The following is a 27131-nucleotide window of genomic DNA, read 5'->3' on the forward strand; positions in this document are numbered from 1 at the left end:
GACAAGTCACGACGCTCAAAGTACTTCCTGGTTTATCCGGAAGCACGCCTGAAACTGTAAATTGTACTTTTTGTAACGGCATGTCTGTTTGTTTTTCAGCAATATAAACAAATGTCGTCATATTTTTGGTTATTATTTGAATGCCGTGTATTATGATCATCCAGGACAGGCGGATGAGGAATTTGTACTCATTTCCGACATAAGGACCCAAACAATTTTCCAAAGGAAGCCCTAAATGCCGACACATGTTGGTTTGAGTCAATCTGACGCTTCAGCGGGTCACGACGTCCTGGAAAGGTATCCTCTCGATGATATGAAGAAAATATCGCAGTACCTCGAGTGTTCGGCGGGACCGAGTAGCCAAAATCCCAAACCTGAAAGTCCCCCTGAAGTCGACAGGTACATTATTTGCATTTCGCAACCTTTATTAAGCCAAGACACATATTTACTGGCTGCATTAGAAAAATCTCACTGCACGCAAATGAATGGAAATGTCATTTGTGATTGTGTCTTTGCAGTGATTCGGGAGACAGCCTATTTCTAACACAGTTGCCCCTGCCTCAAGCCAGGAGAACAGTGAGACGGCGTAAATCGTCACGGCACACCTTTGTCACTGAGCAAGAGGACAGTGGGGAGGACGCTTCGTCCTCTTTCAGTGATGACGATGACGATGACCATGAGATGAGCGGAAAAAAGAAAAAGAAAGGAAAGATAAAACTTCCAAAATACAGCTTCTCCTTCCTCACGGAAAGGACATGGAAGCCCAGATGCACTCTTTTAACCACCAAACAGAATCTAAAATTTACTGTACGGACAATTTTGTACATTGTATGTTGTTAACATTCTGCAACTTTTATGCTCCTTCAATATTTTACATTTGACTTTTTACAGAATTATGTGATGGGGGGCTTCTTCAAATGTGTCGAGTTGTGGCAGGGAGTTGAGGATTTGCATGACGGTCTACCGACAGTTGACCGAGACGATGAGAACATATCACCACTGACAGTGTGAGTTTAACATGACATGACATAACATGACCTTACGTTCCCTGAGGCTTGATCGTTTCATTGCACTTCCAAGTGGCTGGATTATTTTTGGCAAAAAATGAAGCTAAATACAGATATTAACCCTTTTTCAAGATGAAACAAAACAAAAAAAACCTTTATTTTCCATGTAGGCAACCTTATCTGTGTTATCACTTATTTTTAATGGTTAAAAAAAGAGCTATTGTTGCATTTATATTTTTTGTGAAGTACAATTATAAAATATCTGTACTATTGCAGAGATGAAGAAGAAGACAAATCTGGTGACGAGGACATCAAAGTGGTGGTAAGCAAACCGATGCACTTTCCAATCAGATGTGTGTCGACCACACCGCACGCCGAGTGTGTTTACAATGTGTTGAGAAAATGTGTTTTAGTACGTTTTGAGGTAAAGCTATTGTGAACGCATATAGAGGTGTTTCATCTGTTGTGTGTGATTATCATTTTTCCTGTGTGTGTTATGATGCAGGAAAAAAAACAATTTCTGGCAAAATCCAAAGCAAAGTGGCAGCAGCCCTGGTACACGCCACCCCAGTGTGCCGAACAACATCAGGAGGGAAATGGAGTTGTTACTCAAGAAACTGCATCGAATGAGGTGACCAGGTCAAGTGCGCCTTTGGCGAAAGACAAAAACGATGAAACGCGTTCCTCTTCGACTTGTGGCGAGCCTTCTGTGTTGGGAAATCATGAAGCACTAAGAAACGACGTGGTCCAAACCCAAACACCAAGAAGCAAAAGAACTCTTTTACCAGAAGAAACGCAAGATCTTGTCGATGTGGAAACTACAACCGAATCTTTGCCATTCAAACAAGAAAGCCTGTCTGAAGAAGAGAGTGATTGGCAATCTAGGCAGGAAGAGGATGAAAATGCTGCTGTATCGGTAACCATGGAAACCCCAGATGCCCTTGTTGACCTGGAGGTTCATGAAAACAGAATGGACAACTTTTCACATATTGCTAACACTCCAAGACCTGAAGATAATAGTGGAGACGTTACCTCAGAACAAATCAAGGAAAATATCATGCGAGAAAATGAGCTGGTTAGCTTTGAGCTTGACCTTAGCATGAAAGAAGATGCTATGTGTTCCCTCAATCAAGTTGAGCTAATGGAGAAAACCATACAAAGAGAGTTTGAAGAGCACACGTGCATCATCAGCAAACCTCTGAACGGTGAGAGGCAGGGGAAAAAGAAGAAGAAAAAGCGATCACATCCGGAACCAGGGAATTTAGACACTACTGCAGTTCCTCAAAAGGCTGCAAAAAGAAAAAAAAAGAAATTTCTTGAAGATGACATCAGTGAGAAATCCTCCAGTGATGTGGCACCTGTAAATGGAAGTATAGAAAAGAAGAAGAAGAAATCTTCCTGCATATCTGAGGGGGTAGACGTGTTTGACACTCCAGGCGAGACCCGCCATGTTGCTGACGGAACAGAGAAAATGACCGAGGACAACGTGGTGGGCAAGAAAAAGAAGAAGAAAAAGTCAAGCAGAACAATGCCAGAAGTTGATGAGTGTGTGTCTGAAGTGGAAAACACAAACAATAGGACCTCTTCCTTCCTTGTTGCTGATGTGGCGGAAAGCAGTACTTCAAAAAAGAAGAAGAAGAAGAAAAAGAGGCATAAAAATAAATCTTATTGTGAGACCGAGGACACTCGACCTGTTGAGACTGGAGAATCCGGAGAGCTCAATTCATCACTTAATCAAGCTCACTATGCTGAAAGTTGTCACGGTCGGGCCACTTTTGATGACGGCAGGCCTGGAAGTGACACATTAAATGATTTAAAAGACAAGAAGAAAAAGAAGAAGAGAAAAAAGCAGCTTACAAATCAGGCTGAGCTTGAGGGGATGTTATTGTGTGATGAGGGTTTTCAAATGTAAAAAGACAAAGAAGGAAACCCATCCATTAAAACCAAATCGCACCCTTGTGACATAAGAGACTCATTCACCCTTTCAAATGTCCCCTTTGGTCAGCGCAATTCACACGCCAGCTGTTTGACTATCGAGAGGGTTTTTAAAATAGCGTGTGTGTTTTTTTAGGTTGATCATTTTGATAGATTCAATGTCATTCAACTCCTTAGTGTTTTAACAAATTCCACGGTAAACCATGTAAGAGTATCATGAATGTGTAGGATGTCTGGTATCATGTATTTTCAATTGTGTACAATTCAACATGGTCCAAACACCAAACTATTGCCTTGTATTCATTTTTGAATAATATAATGTTAAGCATGATAAAATATATATTTATAGATGGGTTCTTCCACATTCCATAAACATGCATCATAGCTTCAATGAGGACTAAAATGTCAATTGTGAAATGCGAATGTGAGTGTAAGTGGTTGTTTTTCTGTATTTTTGCAGTGTTCAACCACAATAAAAATATAGATGGATTGATAATGAGGATGTAATTCTTAGGTTTTTTGTTGACTGTAAAAAAAAAAAGAGGTTGCTGACATAACAGGTATTTGGGAAAATCTATTTGAGAAAGGTGCACTCAGAAACCACAACGGGCGGTTTTTATGGTAATTGATGCTGCAGTGTTTACACGTACGCTGTGCTGAAGCTCATTCCGAAGGTTAATCGTTAATACTGTTCTCCCTTTAGAAGCCAAACATTTTCAAAGATAGTTTGTCACCAAAATGTTGAAACCCTTTGTCTATGGCCAACTTTGGTCTTAAGTTTCACCATTTCTTTACAGTACAGAAAAATTTTAACCACAAAAAAAGGAACAGATAGAGAAGAAAAGAGCATCCCTAATAGACACAAGGCATGTTTTTATAGTAGCCTATTTATTTACACCACTCAAAATGTTTAAAAATGTTTTTAAGCTTACTTTTAAAACAACACACATTTAAACCCATAATACACTGATGTAGAGCAAGAGCAATGGATAACCCAAAAACACTGTACAAGAAGTTTAATGGAGTAACAACTAATAAATTGGACTCGGAATAATAGTGAATAAAAAACAACTGTTGCACAGTATTTTACTTTTAAGGGAAAAACCTTAAACTAAATATTACAGTAGTATTTTTGTTGAGTGTGTTGTAGCTTTAAAATGAAGTTACTATTGTTTTGTCAGGTCTTTACAACTTCCAATTAGGGCTGGGCAATAAATCTAATTAATTCGATACATCGTCATTCTAAAAATCGAATCGTTGAAAATGTAATAAATCGTAAAATCGAGTTTTATCTTCTGGCTTATTAAAAGCTGTTGTTCTTATGTTCTGTTACATCCAAATGTTTTTGTGAGTTGTAATTTTGCACAATTGGCAGAATGCTGGATGGGTGGTTTACAAGACATGTTTACAATAGCTACCAACTACTTAATTGTGGCATTTAAGCACAAACTATGAATGTTAAGTTTATGTTAAAACTGATTTAGAATCAGTATACATTATTATTGTCTGAACATTTTGCACAAGAATACTTTTTTAATGAATGAAACCTTTAAAAAAAAAAATTGTTGATATTATTATATTAAAATCGTAATAGTCCTGAATGACTGCAAAAATCGAGATTTTATTTTTGGGCCATATCGCCCAGCCCTACTTCCGTTTCGCGTTTATTTTGAAACGACTTCCCCGGAAATGTATCAGTGGTATCATGTCTCCTGTCATTTTTATATGCCACCTTACATTCGGGAGGCAGCGTGTTGACAACAATAATTCTGGTGGATATGTCGTTCACGACGGCTTTCAATGAACAGGCGACCAGCATACGCAAGCGCAGAACCACAGCCAGCGTTTAAAAAAAAAAAAAAAAAAAGGAAAAAAGGGGGGGTGGACACGTGCCAAGCTCGGGTTAGAAACTTTTTGTTGTCCTGAGCTCTCTCGAAGGACACACACCGCCTCCCAATTTGTCCAGCCATGTCTTCCTCCTACAACAGCGGTGCGCGTTTCAACGAGGCCCGGAGAGTGGCTATCTTCGGCGGGACTCACGGGAACGAGATGTCCGGTGTGACGCTCGTGAACCTGTGGATGAAGAACGGCGCCGAGATCCAGAGGAAGACAGTCAACACCAAACCTTTCATTACCAACCCGAGAGCTGTTGAGAAATGCGCCAGATACGTGGACACGGACCTAAACCGAGCTTTCACTCCGGAAAACCTCAGGTAAAAAAAAACCAACACGGCGACAAACTCGGTTTGTTGTTGTCCCGTCCTGTTTATGAAGAGGCAGTGCCCACATGCTCCAATGTATACTGGTAAACGCAAAGGCATTTTATACGTGATGCATTGCCATTTGAATGAGGACCAAATTGAGCTCACATACGACTCTCAGACTGTTAACGTGCCACGCAATGTTTACATGTTCCAGCATAATATCAGGGGGGGAGAGGAGAGAGAGAGGCCCGCCTCCTGATCCTCGGCTGATTTGCAGCCAGCACAGAAACGTGAGCGAAACGTGACGGAGCTGCAAATCATTTAAAACGACCGTCCCCCTTTAATCCCTTCGAAGACCCGATTTACTTCTATGCGCTCCTTTTCGTGTGCACTATAGTGGAAGTGAAGTGTTATGCAAAAGGCTGGCTGGCTGGCACACGCAATCAGCAGAGCATGCAAAAACAGCCTAATGTGGTTGGGTAACAACATCGCAACATCTCCCCCGAGGTTTCCCCAAAACATTATCACGTAACGACATCCCGGAGTAGTTTTATGGATGACGTTGTTGTCCCGTTTCCAAAAGATGTGCCCTCAATCTGTTCCTAAGGATTAATCAACAGCGGAGGAGTGTTGTGCTCTAATGGTTAACTTGTACTTCATTAGGTTCGAGGTTTGACTCTATTGGAGTTCACATGTCCATCTAAAAAAAAAAAAAAAAAAAACATAGGTTAGGTTAGTTGGAGACCAAATTGTTCATTATGTGAATGGTTGGATTGAATGTCTTCAGGATGTACCCCGGCAGGATTAAAAATGTCTGGGATTATTTAAATATTACAGTTGCATTTTATTTAGTTTTGTCTTTAGTTTTAAAAATTCAATTAGTTAGTTTTTATTATTTTCCTAAAAAAAAAGCTTCATTTAGTTTCGTTTTTTTTTTTTTTTTAAATAAAGGGTATTTCTTGTGTGCAATATAAAAAAACCCTGAGAAATAATAAAAAATAAGATGAAATCAATCAAATTTGACATTACTTGACAAAGACAAAAAGGTATTTTTTCCCCGCAACTCTAGTATTGTGAACATAAATTGTTTGTTGAGATACTTATATTATTACTCATTTTTACTTTGTTTCATTCATGAAAATGTTTGAGTTTTAGGCAAGCGCTTTAGAAAATGTAATCCAGAGTTAAAGGCTGCATTATACCCAGGTACAAAATAAAATTGTATACCTGTGTGTATGTATTAATTGTATTATGTATTAAATGTCTTCTTTATCTGAGAAACACTTTTGCGTTTCTCCTCAAGGCAACATAAAAGAAGCTTAGATGATTGCTAAAAACAGCCTGAGAGGCATTTTTAGACTAGTGACAACTTCAACCTCATTTTTGGTTTCCGTTGATGCGCTTTCAGAGCTCATCAACAGCCACTGTGCTTGTGTGCCCATGCACGGACGCTCAGGACAATAGCAGATAGTCACTGAAAATAGGGATACAAAGTGCAGATGTGTGCACCCGGCGGGGACAATATGGGCGAGAGAGGTGCTGTTGTACAGTAAGTTAGAGAACATCCTAGATGTGGTGTCATTTTGAAATGCTTTAAAAGAGATAGACGGACAAAAATAACGGCGACTCTCATTTTAGCTATAAAGGTCACTGCTGGCAATGGCTCCAAAAATGCTTCTTAAGATTCTTATATTATGCTCTTACATACAGTAACAGATAGTCTGGGTTTCTACATTGATGTTTATACTACTTGATTCATCACTCGCAGGGCCATTAGTGTTATCCATTATCATCCATCAATAAAACAATGGCCTGACTTAAAAAAACCATCCTTGATTGTTGTGTAACTTTTGGCTTCCTTGCTTTATTTCTCTGCATTATATGTTGTAAGTCAACCAGCTAGCACCAAATGCAAAATGCTGCCAATAATAGTGTTTCAATGGTTTGTGTACTTCAGTGCTTCAGGGGGCAAGGAGTTGCCCTACGAGGTGCAGAGAGCTCAGGAGATCAACAAACTATTCGGACCAAAAGGAAGCCCGGAGGCCTACGATGTCATCTTTGACCTCCACAACACCACGTCCAACATGGGCTGCACTCTCATTCTGGAGAACTCCAAAGACCACTTCAATCTGCAGATGATGAACTACATCAAGGTACGCTATTTCTTATTATCCATTTGTGAATGTTTTTTTTTCCAAGCCTCTAAACCGGAGCCTCAAGTGGGCTTGATTCCACTCGGCCCACTTTCCACACCCACTTCCATACAGACAACTGATCATCATTACCAGCTCTCTGATACGGCTCAGTAACCAGGAGGTCAAGGGTTCCGACTGTACGTTGCAAATGTATCCATGGCATTAATGCTAAGTGATTACATGCTAACCAACTGACTGTCATTAGTTCCACTTTGTCCATCTAAATGAATGGAGGGTACTGCATGCCTAGGTGGCGCTATTGAGTGTATTATTTTTATTTTTTTGACGTGGGCATTTTTCCATTGGATATCATTAGTTGCACTTTTTCATCAAAATCATAGATGTCAAACTCCGATCCTCGAGGGTCGGAGTCCTGCAGGTTTTGGATGTTTCCCTTCTCCAACACAGCTGATATATGATCAGCTCATCAGCAAACTCTGCATAAGCTTGATAACGATCCTGCTGATTGGAATCATTTTGCGTTGGAAGAGGGAAACCTCCAAAACCTGCAGGAGTTTGACACCTATGATAAATGAATGGAGGGTACTGTGTGCCTAGGTGGCGCCATTGAGTGAAATTTTTGGGGCATTTTCCATTGGATATCATTAGTTCCACTTTTCAATCGAAATGAATGGCAGGTACTTCGAGATAACACTTTTCCATATGAATTTTAACTTGCTTCAAAAATTCACGCCTCCCGGGTTCGAGTGTTTTTTATTCATTTATTTTTCAACTAAAAATAGTACTTTGTAATTTTCATGTAATTTATCTTTCAATTTACTTCAAAAGCATTTAGCTTAGCATTCAGCTTAGCATTCAGCTATTAGCTTTCAGCATTCCCACGCAATTTCTGCAGAAATTGCACTTAGTCTAGTTATTTATACTCTTCCACGTGCTAAAGAGTTAATGTATTACTAGCTCAAAGTGTTTACAAAGAGCTTTTGGTGGGCAGTTTCATTTCTCTATAATACCGTGAACAAACACACATTAGTTATTACTTGGCCCTGCGTGACATTCGTTAAGCGGCAACTCAAAGTGTTTGAGTTTATCCTTAATGATTACCAAGAAAGACAACAGCTTACCAGTGCAAACAATTGTCGCATATTTAATCCGTTGTGATGTGAGAAGGCAGCATGACAAAAAAAGAAGAATTAGAAGAACAACAACAACTCGTTAGTCATATTTTCTAATTTCTCAATCCTTTTTGCACTATACTTGTATGGTCAATTTTACAAGTTATTTGTGATGATATTTTTTTGTTGTGTTGCAGAAAGCCATGGCTCCCGCCAGTTGTCTCGTTCTACTGAACGAACACCCTCTTCTGAAATATTCCACTTCCCGCTCCGTAGCTAAACATCCCATTGGTGAGTGTGTCAGATGCGAGCAGCTGCGCGTTGCTAAAGCGGGCAGAAAAGCTGCATTCTTTGTCATTATTGTTTTAGGCTTGGAGGTGGGTCCTCAGCCTCAAGGGGTTTTGAGGAGTAACATATTTGAAGCTATGAGGGTCATACTGAAACATGCCTTGGACTTCATCGCTTTGTTTAATGAAGGTAAGACAGACATTGCATTGCAGCTTTAATCTTGAGTCTCGAGCCTCAGCCTTTTAAAAGGGGACGTCAACCCCGACATTTTCTTAACCCTCCTGTTATGTTGTGGGTCGAATTGACCCACTTTCAAGTTAAAGAACAAATGTTAGCTTTGCGCTGTCAAACTGCACTAACAGACGATACAAACATGTTTTGAGATATTTGCAATGTCCACTAAGCATATCCCGGGTCAAAATGACCCAACAGCCACAACAACAGACTATAAGAAATGGTTAATTTTGACGTAATATTTGCAATGAAAACGTCTAATAATAAGCTATAACAATGCTTTTGTGTTGATTTTGGAACTGTAAACATTCCGGGACAAATTGACTCATATTATAATAATTCAGGGTTTTTTTTGCTACAAAATGTCTCATTGACAGACAGTGGGTTATATTGACCCATTTTAACACTGAAAACAACAAATTAGTATTTTTTTTTCTGTCTCAGTTAAAATGGTTCACTTATTTTCAGTTAAATGTTAATGCTTTTGGAACATTAAACATCCTGGGTCAAATTGACCCCTTTTAAAAGTAATAGTTTTTCGCAACGAAACTTAATCAACAATTAATGATTCATTTTGACATATTTTCATTGAAAACTATTAATCATGAACTGTAATTCATTATCTGGCTTTTGGAACATTAAACAATAACTTAGCCTGGGTCAAACTGACCCATTTCAAAGTCAAAACTACAAATAGTAGTATTTCATGATGAAACTTGAAAATGAAATGGTTCATTTGAAAATATTTGTAATGAAAGCGGTCAATAATATTTATTAGAATACGCTTTTTTATCATTTAATATAGCCTGGGTCAAATTGACCCGGGAGCATTATTGCTGTTCTTGAGAGAGCAAGAAAGCAACTTCAAAACAGTAACTTCTGGTTGAAGTTGTACTATTGTATATTTTTGTTATTCATAAAGTGTTATGCAATATCATAATAAGCAGCCCATTTAGTCCCATCTATTTGCCTCAGCCTAACAAGATGCACAATGAGAGATGACAAGTTGCCCTTGGGGTACACCACCAATTCACCCACGCCTACCTGCAGTATGACCTCTGACTTGCTCGGTGGCCACCCTCGGGCATGGTGCAGCACGTGCAGTGTTTACGTGCGGCGAGGCAACCATTTCCCAGCTCTTTTACGTAAACAAGTGGCAAGTGTGAGCCGCAGCTCGCAGTCTGTTGATTTGGCCCTCAAACTGGGCTGCTGTTGAAGAGCGTGCTTGTTACGAGCTGGTCAGCCTTCCGTCTTAAGTGCCAACGGTGTGGTCATCTTTTGCCTCCGGTCCGCATTGGTGCTGCGGTTGAATGCTGTGACTTGGTGACGAATTGACTTTCTTGCTCTCTGAAGCTGAGCTGCATGAAGAAAATAACTTGTCAGGTGGGCAAGATCACAAAAGGATTTTGATAGATTTCGTTGATTGAATTATTTTTTTGAAAGGGAATATGTTTTAACTAGGGATGTCAAAATTAGTGCTAGTAGTTAATTTGGAGTTAATTTAAAATTCCTCTAACACCACTATAATTTTTTGTAACGAGTGATTAATGACTGCCCCTTACTTGTAAAAGCCTGTTCAGGGAAATTCTAGTCATAACACAGCAGACACGTCCACATCACAATTTAACAATAATAAATGTAATAATAATGCATATATTTGTGGAGACTGGGGTCAAGTTGTATTTTACAATTTTAAAAATGTGCAGAATTTCACAAGTTACTTTATGTTAAAGATTAGATAGCTCTTAATATGAACAAACAAAATGCACTGAGCTGTCGCCGTCTTACAAATGCAATCACGCCATCTTGTGGCAGAAAAATGACCAACACAAATCAATATCACACTCGTTTTCTTACAGTACAATACATATTTTTAATTTCAACTCAATTTTATGACTTATTATGAAATTACTGTATCAATGAATACAAAATACAGCCACATTTCTATTAGTTTAAAAATTTTCCACTTTTATGTTAACAACAGTATGAAACTTAGAAACAAATATTTTATTGTACATTTAGAACACACATAAAATTTGCAATTAATCATGAGTTAACTATTGAAACCATGCAATTAATTCATTTTTATGTTATGAATATGGTTTGCTTGTGTGTGGTTCAGGCATGGAATTCCCGTCCTGCACAGTGGAAGTTTTCCGGGTTTCAGAGAGAGTTGACTACCCCAGAGATGCCAATGGAAACATTATTGCCATGGTTCACCCCAATCTACAGGTAAAAGGAAAAGAAAAAAACATTATGGTAGAGGAAATGAGAACTTGGTGTTTGTTATGCAACAGTATAATGTTACATTGAGCAACACCCTTAAGTGACTTTACCCCCCTTGCTGTGATTGTTTGTGTTGCAGGACTGCGACTGGGAGCCACTGAACCCGGGTGACCCAATGTTCCAAACATTTGATGGGAAAACCATCCCCTACCAAGGCACTGGCACTGTTTATCCCACGTTTATTAATGAGGCAGCCTATTATGAAAAACAGCAGGCATTTGTTACCACCAGACGAGAAACTCTGATGGCAAGCGCTATCAGAAAAGCATAAAAAAAGAAACTGGCAGATTTTGAGTGAGCATGTGAGCCATAATTTGTAAATATCTTTGCACTTCTTCACATAACAATAGATGCCATCTTCTGATCAATGGTTTTATTTTTGTGCACTTAGCAGCAAATCAATTAACTATGCAAAGAACATGTGGAATATTTGCAAGGCAAAGACTGCTGTGACAAGTCTTTAATCTGAAGATTTAGGATAACGTACAGTATATTGTGGTTATTTATGATACAGTGTTTATTTAAAAAAATATATATACTTAAATCCCTTTTTATGAGATGAAATCTTGTTCTTAATCATTAAAGACCTGATTAGTTCCTGCTTTATGATTAATTGCTGTATATTTCCTTTTAATGCTCAGGAAGCTAATTGAGGATCCTAACCTACAACCTTTGTCCCCAAGCTGTAGTGATTCGTCTTCCTCATGAATATATTTGTAACATCCTAGGAGGTCATTTGTGGCCTTTGAAACTGCCTGCCTGTAACTCCTGTGGTTGCATCTGTGGTGCTCCTATTGTTGCCTTAAAAAGAGACCTAATTGCACTGCCAAATTGAAGCGGAGGTGTGTTGGAATAACGACATACGACAAGTATTTTAATTATAGTATATGCTCCTTCCCTCTTACACAATGAAAAAAAGTAATATATGTGTCTATTTTGATATTCACGTACTGTATGTTTGAAGTGTTTTTCCATGTTTTTATGTCTTTGTTGTCATCAAAATGTATCCTTGTGGACTAATTGTCACTCATTCGCATAATGTTTCATTCATACATTACCAATCACAGTTCACTGTCCTTTAAATCCTGTTGAAATGGTCCAAAAAATAAATATAAGATATTGACGCTGTCATTTTCATGTCGTGAATTTATGTTGTGAGATTTTGTTTCAGTGTATACCACCAGCACCCACACGAGGGCGCTACACTATCACAAATAGAAGTGGCCGCAATATGAACTACTCTATTTTCTTTTTGTTGTTTTTTCTCATTAGGGTCGCGGAGGAGCTGAAGCCTGGTCGCCAGTAAATCCTAGGCACATATAGGACAAACAACAATACTTAGACGATTTATGTAGCCTTCAATGAACCTAACTTGCATGTTTTTGGAATGTGGGAGAAAGCCGGGACACCAGGAGAATTCATGCAAACTCCACACAAGAGGGCACAAACTCAGATTTGAACTAAAAACCTCTCGAGGCAGACGTGCTAACCTCTAGTGCATTTCTCACTCTATCATGACAAAATATTGATTTTTTTTTTTTTTAATATTCATCATTTAATCAAATTGTCCAAGCACAAACAAATGCACTGCTATATTTGTATCATAAATTCAACTTCTTTTTTTTATTAACACTGAGCATCTTTTGTAAACAACCTTGCAGAAAGGAAGTCTTGAAGTCAGAGATCTCTCAGGGGAGAGGAGGTGCTCAGAGCTATTATCAGATTCGTGTGGTTCAGACTTCCTGTTTTATCGCAGGATTTTATGATTCATATCATTATCTTCCTAAAATAATGGCCTACGTCATTTTTCCTTTTTTTTTTTTTGGTTTGTAGTGATCAGAGACCTTCATTGAGAGACGCTTTGGTGATTAATCCTGGCAATGATAGAGAAATGTTTTAGGAGATTGAGCGACCGAACCACTTTCACTGTTTCGGTGACTTGATAACGAAATGTCAGTTTCCATAGCATCAATGCCAAGTTGCTTTCAATGTAGCCGGGACTTTTGGAAACCTAACCTTCTCGGTGAAATAGCAATAAAGGAACCGATGATTTTCATTTGTTATGCATATATGTATGATTCTGTATTTAGCAGTATTGGCTGTTAGTATAATGTCGAAATTCACCTGCGTGTGTATTCACTCTAAAAAAAGAAAAAAGAAAATGACATTTGACCAATTAGCTCTTGAAGGCAACACGGTGGATACAGGAAGTGTTGAAACTTTTCGCCTGCAAGCCAAAACTACATCCGCACACAAGGTGCACGCCTTCGTCTGTCATTTGGTTGTGGTACAGGTTTAAAGATGGTCGTAAAGTTGTCAATTTAATAGCGACTGACTGCTGTTTTTACTTAAAAATAAAGAGGACGTTTTCGCCACGGACGTTAGGTGAGAACACTGCGATAGCTGCAACATTTTAGCACAGCGAGACTGCTTTTGGCCGTGAACGACAACAACAATGTGGGAGCAGGAGGAATTCGCGAAACACTGGCGGAATGAATTTCCCGATGGCGAAGTCCCACAAATGAATTTGAATTCGATAGAGGACATCGAGTCGCAGCTGGTGGCTTCCAAAGTTAACCTGAAGAGGCTGCAGAAGGCTCTGTCCGAGGAGAAATTCAAGGTGATCTACCTGCAGACCACCATGGCGCGACAGAAGAAGAACGACGCGGAAAGTTGTCACGGCAAAGACGTTAACTTTAACGCCGACACTTTCGCGACTCCCAAGAGTGGCAACTTAAGGACGCCTCAACGACAGGGTGACGGTTGCGACGTTAAAAGGGCCCAAGTGTTTGACAAGGGAGGTGGGACGTTACAGTCGGGCAACGCGGCGTGTAATTCGTTCAGCCGGGAGCGGAGCAGGTTCAGCGGCAAGACGGGCAAGCCCGTCCCCATCCCCGTTCCGCCTCGGATGCCGAGCAATCCGACACTGAACACTATCGGCGTCTCCCAAACGAGGAATAATGATGACAACAGTGACAAGGAATATGAGGATTTCGAGCTGAACGAGAATTTTGTCAGGAATAACCTGTTGGTACCAAAAGTCGGGGGTAGAGCTAACCAGAAGATACCCAGCATCCATCACCCGGACACCCTGCGGCCTTTTCGCCTGAGTAGAGACTTGGATTCTGGGGACGACAGTCGGATGTCGCCGCCTTTCCTGCACATTGGACGTGGTTCTGGCTGCAGCACCCCTGACAGGAGAAGTGATGGCTACCTCAGCTCAGAGCATGATGACTCCTCTTCTGCAGGTACTCTTCTGAAAAGTATGCATTTGGGATATGTTTAGTGGCTGCCAGGCATTGACCTTGAACACAGTCCCATGCACACTTATCTCCATTGTCTCAGTGGCGGCCCATCATGTCAGAATTATAGAAATACAAAATTCCAATACTGTATAACAGCACACAAGTGTACCACATAGCCTACTGTGTCCTGTACACCATCTGGAGCAGTTAAAAATGAATCCTTATCTAATTAAATGACAAAATCAGGGATACTTGAATTATTTAGCCATCTTCAGAAGTAAGAAATGAATATTTTCTGTATAATTGGATGACTTCATTATTTTTCATGTGCAATTCATACTTTTAAAAACACATTTTGCCTCTTGCTGTCGACTGAGAATGACATCACGTGTGCTCAGGGCTCAGGGAATGGCCAGTCATGGCTCAGCTTGTGAACGTCACATGAGCAAACCCAGAAAACAGGTGAGCTGTGATTGGTCGTTACCTGAGCTTTGAGCACCTGTGATGTCATTTTAAGTCGACAGCAAGTGGCAAATTGTGTATTAAAAGACATTAATTCTATATGAAAATAATGAAGCTAGTAAATTAATTCTAGACAAAATAATGACTTCTTACTGCTGAAAATGACTAAATGAGTCAAGTATTTCTTTAAATAAGTCTAGCCCAATGATTTAAGTTAGTCCTCTGAAATGTGAATATCTTTGTGCTTTAATGGACATTTTGGACAACATCTTGGACTGCTTGATAAACAGACTGACATTCTGACTAACGCAATCATTCCCAGACTCAAAGTAAAAGCCACCTGTTTTTATCCATGTCACGGGGCAACCATTTTGCCACTTGCTGTCCACTAGAAATGACATCATAGTTGCTCAGGTAATGACCAATCACGGCTCAGCTTTCAACTATCACATGACCACACGCAGAGAACAGGTCGGCCTGTGATTGGTCATTACCTGAGCAACTATGATGTCATTTTCAGTGGACAGCAGTGTCAAAATGGCCGCCTCCTGAGATGGATAAAAACGGGTGGATTTTGCTGTTTCAAACACAATATTAATTCAAATGCTCTGTTTAGAACTACACTAGTGGAGGAGGCGCATAGAACATATTATTATTGCAAAGAACAATTTTGGGTTGACTTCCTCATAACCGTACTAAATGTATGTGAACATGGGGATCCAAGTTCACATACATTTAGTGTGGTTATGAAATCTACTGTAAATACTTGAGATTTATTGATCCTGGTCTGATGTCAAGATACCATGTAAAAAAGAAGAAGAAAAAAAGACTCCTTGCTTTCTGTAAGGCCCCGTGTTAATGGAGGTTGTCCACCATGTATGACAACAAAGTTGAATCAAAAGCCGCTTTCGACAACATTTTCCTTCAACCCATTATAAGATACCCAATGGTCTGTTTTGAACCCTGACCCCAAGAGTGTACTCACCTGTGCCGTACTTGGGGCCCATTTGACATCGCATGTCCATATCGTTTGGCTAATGTGACTGCTTCTTTAGAAAATGCTAATATGTATTATAATGCTTTCACGCAAAGACAATTCATTTTGGACACAGGATTCAAACAAATGCTTCAGCCTCACTTTTACTTCCTCAAGAGATTGCATGACATGAGTCAAGTGCTGCTGACAAGCCAAAGCATATAAATAGAATTGAGGAAGATTTTTTAGAAGCAGACACTGTTTGTTGTGACGTATGGATTCCTTTTTAATATTGGAGGATCATAAATGAGTTTATAGTCATGTTAGCTAGATGCTAATGTGGTGTGTGTGTGTGGCGGGTGACTGTTTTTTATAACCTTCATCAAGGATGTTATTACTCAAAATGTTGGGCATATTTCCAGGAGTTTAATTCTGTCGTCATTCTGATGCCATTGTTTGTTTCAAGTCAAGAGAAATAACAAACGGTACAGATGGTAAACCTTTATCCCAGTGATTCGCACGTACCGTAAACTGCTTTATTTATCCCATCTTTGTTGCTTATCAGGACATTGGTGCATTCTGTGCGCTGACATCTGGACTAAACATTAAAAAGTCTTGGTTCTTGTTGAAGACAATGGGCGGCGTGGGAAGTTGTGGGGGTTATTAGTCAGAGGCGTTTTATGGTCTGCGTCCACTTGGCTGTCGTAGCAACAGTAGATGTCGGGCTCGTGGTCACCGAGCAACGGCAGACAGCTCATGCCAGGCAGGATTCTTGTGCACGTTTCCTGGGCCAACGTCATCCATGTAGTCACAGAATTCTGTGTGTCTTGTCTACACCCTCTTTTTTTGGGTCCCTGATTCACAGCACAGTGTTGTTTCAAATATGGAGTCATCATCCAACGTCTGTCATCTCAGCGCGAGTAGCCACGCTGTTGTGAAGCAAAGCGCCTCTAAGAATAATGTACCGTGGTTTGCTCGGAAAGCACTTTGCCAAAAAGGATCGCTGACCTTAACGGACCTTTAACACACAACACATGAATGCCAAATGCCATCATAAAACCTTTATTAACTCTAAAAACACACAAACAATTCCAACATTTAGCTGATAGTTATTATGCACACAATTGAAAATTGATGCTCAAAATCATGCTACATCTAGTGAAACATGATTTTTATTGTGATTTGCCCTCATGTACTTAAGATACTGAAAACAGACAGGATTTTTTTTTCCATTACTAACAATGACGTCACTGAAATTATTATTTTTTTCTCTGAAGAGAAGAGAGAGATTGTTGCATGTCACACATTTTTTCTTCCCCTAGGTTGACACTCTTCTCTCGCAGAAGCAAAACTTGTTCAGGCTCGTCTTGGACTCTAAATTGAACGGGGAACAGGGAGAGCAACAGTTTGTGGTGAAAATAGCAGCAAAGGCTGTTGATTTTGAATGCACTTTGTGAGCAGATTTCACTAGTTTTTTAAGGCCCAACATTTTTCTTTACAATAATATGTTCTATGCTATAAGACTTCACTAGCCAAAACACGGCATTCTGACGAATATTGTGTAAAAACCAACTGTTTTTAATCCATCTCCGCTATGAAATGCTGCTATGAAAGTGTGTGTGCAAGGATGCTCATTGGCTAACCAAATAATGTAACTAAACGTGTGTGTGTGTGTATGACTCATTTCCTGTCTGGAATTTACTCTATACTGCAAAGTAAAGCACGTATCAGTCCTCTGTGGTGTGTTTGAGACTTGTATGTGGTTGTTGAATCTTATGAATGTTAATTTCTGTGCCGTTGCTGTGCAAGAAGGCAGACAGGATTTCTCAGTGGTGACGCAGAGATGTGCACTTTTGCAGCATCACTGCTTGCCCAGCAAATGGATGCAGGACAGAGTGTTTGAATGTGTAAAGCGTCGTTCTGCATCAGAGGTGTGAAATGCATGGCTAGCGCTTTCCATAAAAAAAAACAAAAAAAACATCCTGTCTTGTGCATAGCGCGATGCACTGTCTGACATCTACGTTAACGGGGTTTAGTGTTAGATCATGTGCAGGCTTACAACTCGCAATTTGCCCATGTTTATCGTATTGCTGTACTGTTTAAACAGAATTGCAGTGGCTTGTCAGAGACCAGACTCTATTGGCACTCAGCTTGATGACATACTGCCACCCTGTAGCTGGCTGATGTCAGCAGCACCAATCCTTCACTGCTGGATGTGGAACTATGATAAGTAAGGCTGTGTGACGTAGCCTTAATATAAATGGTCCAATTTTTAAAAATAAAAACCTGATTTCAAATTTGAATATATATATATATTTTTTATCTATTTATTTATTTTTATTCCTTTTTTTTACCATCTTATATGAAAAAAAATAATTACAAAAAGCTAATTACAATTCAAAACAAGATTCGCTTTATTTCTTCTGATACCAAAACAAGCGTAAACAAGCTATTTTCCCCCAGCTTTAAATTGAATCAACCTCCTCAAAAAGTATAGAAATACAGTAGTGCCTTGAGACACAATTTTAATGTTTCTCGACCGCACTCAAAACACAAATCATCTTTACCCATTGAAATGATAGGAAATTACTTTAATCCGTTCCAGCCTTACCGAAAAACAACGCAAATTGTGGTAATGTGTATTTTAAAGAGGCAAAATAGCACCCAGTAATATCGGACTTGATACAAATAAACAGTAATGACAATTAAATACTATAGAATTAAAACTGGCATTGCTTTTGTCATACTTATTTATTGTGGGGCTGTGCAATTAATCAAAGTCAAAGTTCGTTGAGCCCACTTTCCAGGTAGTCTTTGCCTCTTTGCACTAGCTAATCATATAAAAAAAAAAAAATCAACCATACAGAAAAATATTAATTAATGGACGAAATCAATTAGTCACACAACTCAAATGATAAGATAAGAAAGTGGCTAATGTGCCTTTAACACTCTAAAAAGTAACTCAGAGAATCTGTTTTTTTCCCCAAAACCGAGATTTTTTTTATTGTGCATTTAGAACAGCTATACAATTTGTGATTAATCGTGAGTTAACTAGTGAAGTCATGCGATTAATTACAATTTAAAAAAATTTAATCGCCTGACGCCCCTAATTTTTAATAATCTTTTCTTTTTTTTAAATCGCGTCAGGCGATTATAATTTTTTTATTGTCATTAATCGCATGACTTCAATAATTAACTCACGATTAATCACAAATTTTATATCTGTTCTAAATGTTAAAAAAAATATATATATTTTTAGGTTTTCATACTCTTATTAACAAAAGTGGAAAAAGTGTAAAACTAATACAAATTGTTAAAATGAATTTTTGACGTCTATAGCCGTCAATTGCAGTGAATGAGTTAACAGTATTAAAATCTTGGTTAAACTTGACGTTAGGGTGAAAGAGGGGGGCGAGAGAGTCTTCCTGTTTTCTTGTCAGTTGACTGATTCACTCTCGGTCGCTTCCTTGTCTAACGACTAAAACTGAAACCCTTTTGTGTCACTTCATCTTCACCAAGTTAACACTTTACTGAGGACATAGGATGTGACTTAAGCCTGTTATAGGTGTATCATATTGATATTTTCCTGATAAAGTTGGAAGCTTGTAGTTGGAACACTATTACAATTTTGAAACAGACAACTTTTTGTGAAAGTATGCTTCGAGGTCAAGGTCAACCAGCAGTCATGCATGATGTCATGTGCGAGATGACAATTCAGCCCAGTGAGAATCTAAAGGATAAATAAATTAAAATAAATATGTTTTTTGTCTTCTCGTTTTTTTTTTTCGGGACGCTGTTACATCACAGAAGGGAATCACTGACTGCAAAGAGGAGAACAGTGTGACGTAACTAAAATTGCTACTAATCGCAAATATGGCAACTACTACTGGACTATGTAGAGTTATGATCACAGTACATCCACTCTTCCTGGCAGCTAAATATTGTAGCTTATAAAGGATACAAAGGTATTAGCACAGCCTCGCTTATTGTGTGGATGTTTGTGGAAGAGCAGCATGTGCGACAAATGGAGACAAAGCATTTTAGTGCCAGTCTTTTTAGACAGCTTCAACAGACAGATCAAGATCAATTGGTAGGTTTGGTACATATTGGACAGATTGTGTTCTTGCAGTATTTTGTTCTTATTCAAAATGTTGGAAATAGTAAACAGAATGGTTGTCAAGTAAACATCACATCAAATTCAGTTTAATTGCATTTTATATGGAAGAGCTCTGATGAAACTCTTTATTCACGTATAATAACTTGTGCTTATCAGATGTTTAGATTCTTGTTCTTCTATCTCAGTGTGGGGGATCTCTCGAATTACTATGTCATGACGGTAACTTTGGCCAGACCAGTGAGGAAAATGTTTTTATCTTGTTTTCCTCTGACATACCACATTTCTACAGCCACAAGCACCTTGTTAGTCTTTAAACCCATGTCTTTTTCAGCTTCACTCAAGTGTTTTTGTTTAAAAAGTACATCAGGCAGTACTAGGAAGCAATCAAGTACTTATCACAATGTAAAAAAGCTGTAACTAGAGAGCAGAATAGTCACCTGCTGTTGAGATTGATTGAGCAGCAAGATGAAGGAATGTGAAACAGTGAGTGTTAACATTGATGACGCAATAGATATTACGCAGTAAGATATTGTGCCTGCTTAAATACTGCAAGCTTTTAGCTCTCAGTGAATGATAGTCATGTTGGGAATGAGGTAATTTTTCTGTCACCACCCAAACATAGTGATTGTATCATAGCAAAATTCCATGTGTAAAATGACAGTTTGACCTTTTAAGGTGGAGCCCTTTTATTCATTTCTATTGATAGGTTTGAATCTATGGTTTGGTTTCATGATGTCACCTTGTGGAAAGTTTGCATTTATTATTATTATTATTTTTTACTGTATATACTAGAAATAGTACATTTTGAACAAAACAAGTAAACTACGAGTCGTTGCATGCCAGAAGATGCTTGCCCTCTATGTAGTACTGTGAGATAAATGTAGAGAATGCAGTTGCCATGTGTTTATCTACCCAAAAATGGTTATGTGGCAGACAGCAAAGACGTGGAGTGTCAGGTCACAGAACCCCCCCTCTGTGGGTTTTAAGTGTCAAGAGGATCCCATTTTGAAACACTAGCTACTCAGCAGCATTGTTAGTATCATGATAGCATCATATTGACCTCAGGACAACTATGCTATAACATTTCATATGTATGCTTACTATACCAAACTTTAAATTGAGTATCTTGGTCAGAGGATAAGAGGAACACAGGATCTGGAAATTCCAGTTAAGCTATGACTACTCTATATAGAAATGCAAAGCAATTTTACATAGTTTCTAATTTGCATTATACAGTATGTAGGTTTGCTTTTAAAGGGGAAGTCTACCGTAAACAATTGTTTACAATAATATGTTATATGTGACCTCACTAGTCTAAACATGACATTCTGATTAATATTACATTTGTGGAATATGAGTTATGCAACAAAATCCATCCATTTTTAGCCATCTCAGAACGCGGCCATTTTGTCACTTGCTGTCGACTGAAGATGACATCATAGTTTCTCAGAGCTTAGGCAAAAGACCAATCACAGCTCACCTGTTTTTTTTTTTAAGATGAGCTGTGATTGGTTGTTACCTGAGACCTGAGCAACTGTGATGTCATTTTCATTCGACGGCAAGTGGCAAAATGGCTGCCTTATGATATTGATAAAAACTGCTGAATTTTTCACGAATGCGATATTAACCAGAATATCATATTTAGACTAGTGGGGCTACATAGAACATATTTTTGTCAAGCTCTTTTTTAGGGGTTGACTTCCCCTCTAAAAATCTGCTATGACAAATATTTGTTAAAGGTGATAAGGCAAACAGTGTAAGATTTTTTTTTTGGGTGGCCAGCAGTCACTTCACGGACCACCATCAAAATCCCGTCTCCAAATTCACAACCAAAACAAGACTAGTCTGTATTAATCTTGATAATCTTTAGTACAATGCGGGCAAGCTTGACACAAGCCGTGTCTCATGTTGTCTTTAGAACCATACGCCTCGGGCCATTAAAAAAAAAAAAAACGGCGGGAAACTAGTTCTTGGTATGCGAGTGTGGATCAAATTGTGTCATATTCAAATAAAGTAGCGTTTGTATGTCAATCACTTGTGCTGAACGACAAACTAGGGACGTCATTGAGACTACCGGTACTGTTGTATGTTTATTGTTCTTACCTTAACTTGCCTCCAGGCTGTAGACAGACGTGGGGGCAAGAATCTCAGTGGGTCTCCAAAAAGTTTTCATCTTCTATATGATGTAATGTGCTCACATCATGCGTTTGGCTATGGTGTCAGACCTTTTCTTTTGGTCTCACAGAACCACCTATTTTACCTCTGACAATGTACTCGCCAGTGATTATGAACTTGTGTTGACAGAAACTAGACACTAGAGCGCAGTAGTCTACCACACGGGAAAACGTATACTTCTGTAAGCGGGTAAGCTTATCTCCTGATGGTGTCTTGTTACCCTTTTTTGAGAAAAGAAATATTTTAGTCAGACCGCATACACAATGAGTCACGGTCACAGCATAACATCATAGTTGGCAGTCTTTCATTAATTGTTTGCTAACTTTTATACTCGGTGCGTTTTTGGAAGAGAGGAAGCAGGAAATACAGACAGTGCATGAATAACACGAGGTGTTGACACAGCATGTGATTCTGCCGCCCACCGTATCACAGTGTGATTTAGATGATTTTAACATTGACCCCGATAGATCAAAAATAATTACGTTGGCATGAGGCAAGTAATTTGCTTCATACAACACTCAAGCTCCCCCCCTTTAAAAAAAAATAAAAGTCATCTTCAATTATATAAACAAGCACACAATTCTCACTCTTACCATAAATTAAAACGTGTTTAATATAAAAAAATAATAATAACTCTCACTAACACTCCTCTGTCTCTCATAGTGAAGTGCCAGCAGGGTTGTTCAGCATAATTGGATAGTGAGGGACTTGGGGGCTGGTTAGGGCAAATAAGGTGTGAGATCATCTTGTCAAAAGATGCCGTATGCACGAATGCAGGCACACAAAACTAGGAACAGGAGCACAAATAGAAGTGCTATAATTGTTGGATGAATGACTCTCTTTGTGTGATCCCATGCTGACAAAACCTCAAGTGATAGAGTAACGACATAAAAGAAAGACAAATGGCTTATTCCTGTGGTTGCCATCAAAATCATCACTTCACTTATTAAAAAAAAGCAGGTACCAGACAATAAAAAAAGCCCTCCAATAATTGCAGGAACTCTCATTAAACAAGAAGACATTCATCACTGGTGCACTCAGAGCTTTTTAATAATGTATAGTCATTGCTGGTCCCCCTTGCCCCCCATCCCTCCCACTACTAAAACAAAGGGATACGAGTGAAAACCATCTACTAGTCACTCGTCTCTAAGGAGTGTTTACATTTCCTCACAAAGGCCTTGATAAATACCATATTGATAAAGCTGTGTCCTGTAATCAGATAATAGTTCATTTAATGATAGCAGTAATTGTGCTGTCTGTATAGTCATCTGTTTTCTCGCCATAAACAATAATGTGCTGGAGAGTAAATGTAAAAATATGCTGTCGTTATCACATATGCTTGAATGTAAACCTGCTGATAAAAAAAATTGGACCACAAACCCGAGTGTATTACACAGTCTGACTATAGTGTTAGGAAGTTAGGCTACACATCTAAACATAACATTTTGAACGCATAATCAACAAGACTATTTGGAGGACAGAGACTTGTGGGTGGTGGGTAGTAGGTGATGTCTGGTCGGTGCTGGATTTCACTTTCCTTTGATCTTTCCTCGGGTCTCCTGACAACCTCACGACTCCAGCTGGATTCTGAAGTATTCGGTTTAGGTGAACGTTATGGGATTTTCAATAGGTTTTAGGTGAATTAATGAGTACACACTCACACGCACGCAGGCATATTGTTATAGTAGTCAAACAGTATTTTATCCCATTTTCAAATCAAAAAGAATCCTCCAATGCTTTTCAATGAGTGGGGGAGAGTCTTTTCACCAAGGATAAATGCTGCATTCGAGGAAATTGGGAAATCTGATTTATCCTACTGGTCAGTTTCGACCTCAAAGCGTTTGAGGCAAATGGAAAATACAAGGCATATGTTCACATAGCACAATGTGATTTGGGATGACTGCTTAACGAGAACAACAAATAATTTATCGGAACCAGCCATCTTTGTTGTTTACATTTGCATCAAAAACACAGAGGGCGGAACAGGGACACTTTGAGTGGGTAAATCCAACTTCAAACCCTCCTCGAATGCAGCATAAGACCTTTGAATTGTCAATTGGTAACAACGTACATAATGGGAAACACCAACGACAGTGTAACAGAACTAGCATCTCACGCTAGTTAGACACAAACGGTGTAACAAAGCATGCCACCAGGCTATATAAGGTGGCGTGCCCCTGTATTATGCTCCAGTTAAACCCTGTGGGGTGTCAAGTCACATATTTTTTTTTGTTTCAGACCAATTTGCAATACTCATGGTTTGTATCTCGGTCTGATCGGTGGATTCAAATGTACTAGAATGTTCTCTTTCTTTCTATTTTGCTCCTGCTCTAATTCATTAAGCCTTTTCAAAGCCTTTCACATGCATAGAAAAAAATGTTTTGCACCTCCACCATCTCTCACCCGCTCACATAAATGAACAAGTCAGTTACACTGGGAAACCTTTGAAGAGTTGAGTGGGGGATGGAGAGCTTATGTCGAACAGGGATTTCTACATTTTATTCTCATATCCCAGTTAGTATTCCAGTGAGAAGCGGAGAGGAGCAGGTGGGGGAGACGGGGGCAAACGTGGGGTGGTGACTGGAAAATTAGCGCTATTAACAGACACCCCTCGGCCCTGAGGGGAAAGAGTGGAAATATCGGGGAATCATCGGATGGATGGGTGGATGCGCTTTGGGTCGGTGCCGTGGGGTGCGGGGAATATGTAGGTGGGAGGATGGCGGATGGTGCTTTGATTGGCTGGTGAGCTGCCGTGTGGCCTAATTACGCACACACACATACACTTCTCTCTGTAGCCTGCATGAGGATTTTCTATAAAATTGTCCAGTTAAAAAAACAGTGGCAATTTGTGCTTGTACACATTTTTCACTGAGTAATTGAAAATATTTATTTTTGCAAGTACCTGTAAATTTTGTAGTAGATTTTGACCACTTTAATCCTCACAAAGACAGTGTGTGTATGCTAACTTGGTGTAAGAGAACTGGGCTTCATTGTACTGTCAGCGTGTGCATAGAATGTTTCAATATGCTCCAAATCTATAGCATCTTTCAAGGCTCACTTCTTTGACCTTATCAGAAAAATCATATTTCCTAAAAGAGTTTATGCTTTTTGAATTGGAGGTTAAAAAAATCTACCATTAACTCATCCACTGCCATAAATTCATTTAAAAATGTTCTAAATGTACAATAAAAAAAAATCTAGGTTTTCATACTCTTGTTAACAAAAGTGGAAAAAAAATGTTAAACTAATAGAAATAGTTTAAATGAATTTGACGTTCATAGCCGTCAATGGGAGTGAATTAATAAAAAGGAAAAGGAAACATTATTAAAAATTTGGGCCCTCAGCCGATTGAAATTTGTAATCATAATTAATCGCATGACTTCACTAGTTAACTCACAATTAATCCAAAATGTTATATCTGTTCTAAATGTACAATAAAAAAAATCTAGGTTTTCATACTTGTGTTAACAAAAGTGGATTATTTTTTTTTTAACTAATAGACATTGTTCAAATGAACTTTTGACGTCTATAGCCGTCAATGGCAGTGAATGAGTTAAATGTAATTGCCTTTGAGCTAACAATGAGGCCCTGATTCTCTTTAGGTATTCACACTCACAGGACGATGACTTGCATTATCAAAAGGCAAGCCTTTGTTAGATATTTGTTTGCGTGTGATGTGATTTATACTCGCGCTTGTTTTGGATTATTGCCATCATGGGGGATAATTGTATGCAAACTTTGAGAAAATAGCGCTTGAATGTGTTTTTTTTCCCTCCCATGTAGAGTCCGGGTCTTATCTAAGCACTTTATCAAACTGCTACCACTCTGCCTGCATGCACACACCGAGCAAACGTTGGGAAGTGGTGCTGAATGTTGACCTTTCCATATGGAATTAAACATTATTCACTCTTTCATTGCGATACAAAGAGCCAGTCACAGGGTTCATCTGCAGCCAGACAGTTGCACTTTGTGTGGTTGTGTACATTATGCCAGTCCGTTTATTGTCCCAGATTTAAGACAAAGGATGTGTACAGTAGGTAAATGTATTTTTGATGAAGCGCCTCTCTGCTGTTTCCATCTTCGCTTGGGTGGCTTTTCACTTTGACTAAATCTGTGTGCGTGTGTATTCTTCATAAACCATGCTAATGTTTTTTTTCCCCCCCTTCTTCATTATTATACATAAATGTGTATTCCAAATGCCTTGGCAGAGATACATGAACACGCCACTGTGTGTGTGTGTTCTCCAGCTGGCTCACACAAGCAGACAAAGAGCGATGCTCGAGGCCCGCTGCTGGTTGAGGTGGGGCTGCCCAGGGAGGGGGTCCTCTTGTCAGCCTTTGTGTCCTAATTGAAGTTTTTAGAGGAGGTCGACAAGGGGGGAGGATGGCTGGTTGTGGGACCTGGCAGGCGTTTGAAGTGAGGCTTTCCTATTCATGTTGATGTTTGTCAAAATAAAACGCTGAATTGGGTTTGGTCTAACGGGGACTTAAACATTTTATTGAGCTCCTAAATGTGTATTTTATTCATTCACATAAGGTTAATAGCGTACAATGCAAAGCTAAGATCAATAAACTACAGAATGGAATTGTGTAGTTATAGCCTACCAAGCGGTACACATTTGCACCAATCGTCTTTTTTTTTTTTTTTTTAGGACTCAAATAATTATTTTTTTTCTAACCCAAAGAACATAACAAGCCACCACTGCCACAGTCGACAGAACTTCTGCTTCAACTTTGTAATGTGCATTTTCGTCAAATTCACGACTGGAGTGATTTTATTTTGCTTATTCACCAAAGCAAACTTATTTACTCATGTTGGCACGTCTAGGGGTGTTCCAATGAGGGTTTGAGGTTGCCGATTCTCATACCGATCATCCATGAATGTAATCAGCTGATACCGATTCTGATACCGATCACATGAATTAGCACATTTGT

At 39.0% G+C, this 27131-nt stretch overlaps 3 protein-coding genes across 5 annotated transcripts in view; all 3 read left to right on the top strand.

Moving 5' to 3' along the window:
• Position 1: 1 nt before the first annotated feature.
• On the top strand, positions 2–3438 carry LOC147160851 (uncharacterized). Its single transcript, XM_086057822.1, has 5 exons — positions 2–399; positions 519–807; positions 892–1007; positions 1284–1329; positions 1513–3438. Exons 1-5 carry the CDS (start codon positions 236–238, stop codon positions 2917–2919), a joined length of 2022 nt encoding a protein of 673 aa, XP_085913948.1. The 5' UTR covers positions 2–235; the 3' UTR covers positions 2920–3438.
• Positions 3439–4644: 1206 nt separating this feature from the next.
• aspa (aspartoacylase) lies at positions 4645–12350 on the top strand. Its single transcript, XM_086057966.1, has 6 exons — positions 4645–5155; positions 7104–7299; positions 8612–8705; positions 8784–8891; positions 11059–11168; positions 11302–12350. The coding sequence occupies exons 1-6, from the start codon at positions 4911–4913 to the stop codon at positions 11491–11493; spliced, it is 945 nt and encodes a 314-aa protein (XP_085914092.1). The 5' UTR covers positions 4645–4910; the 3' UTR covers positions 11494–12350.
• Positions 12351–13443: 1093 nt separating this feature from the next.
• Positions 13444–27131, top strand: part of abr (ABR activator of RhoGEF and GTPase) — an 85250-nt gene continuing 71562 nt past the window's right edge. For 2 of the 3 annotated variants that reach the window (XM_086098367.1, XM_086098363.1), the window contains exon 1: positions 13444–14470. In XM_086098367.1, the coding sequence (XP_085954493.1) occupies positions 13678–14470 (793 nt within the window). In that variant the 5' untranslated portion in view covers positions 13444–13677. The remainder of the gene's footprint in view (positions 14471–27131) is intronic. The other variant, XM_086098362.1, reaches the window with a different exon arrangement.

The sequence above is a fragment of the Leptonotus elevatus genome, chromosome 16 (assembly GCF_054856555.1).
Source record: "Leptonotus elevatus isolate MCC_2025b chromosome 16, RoL_Lele_1.0, whole genome shotgun sequence".
Taxonomy (NCBI): domain Eukaryota; kingdom Metazoa; phylum Chordata; class Actinopteri; order Syngnathiformes; family Syngnathidae; genus Leptonotus; species Leptonotus elevatus.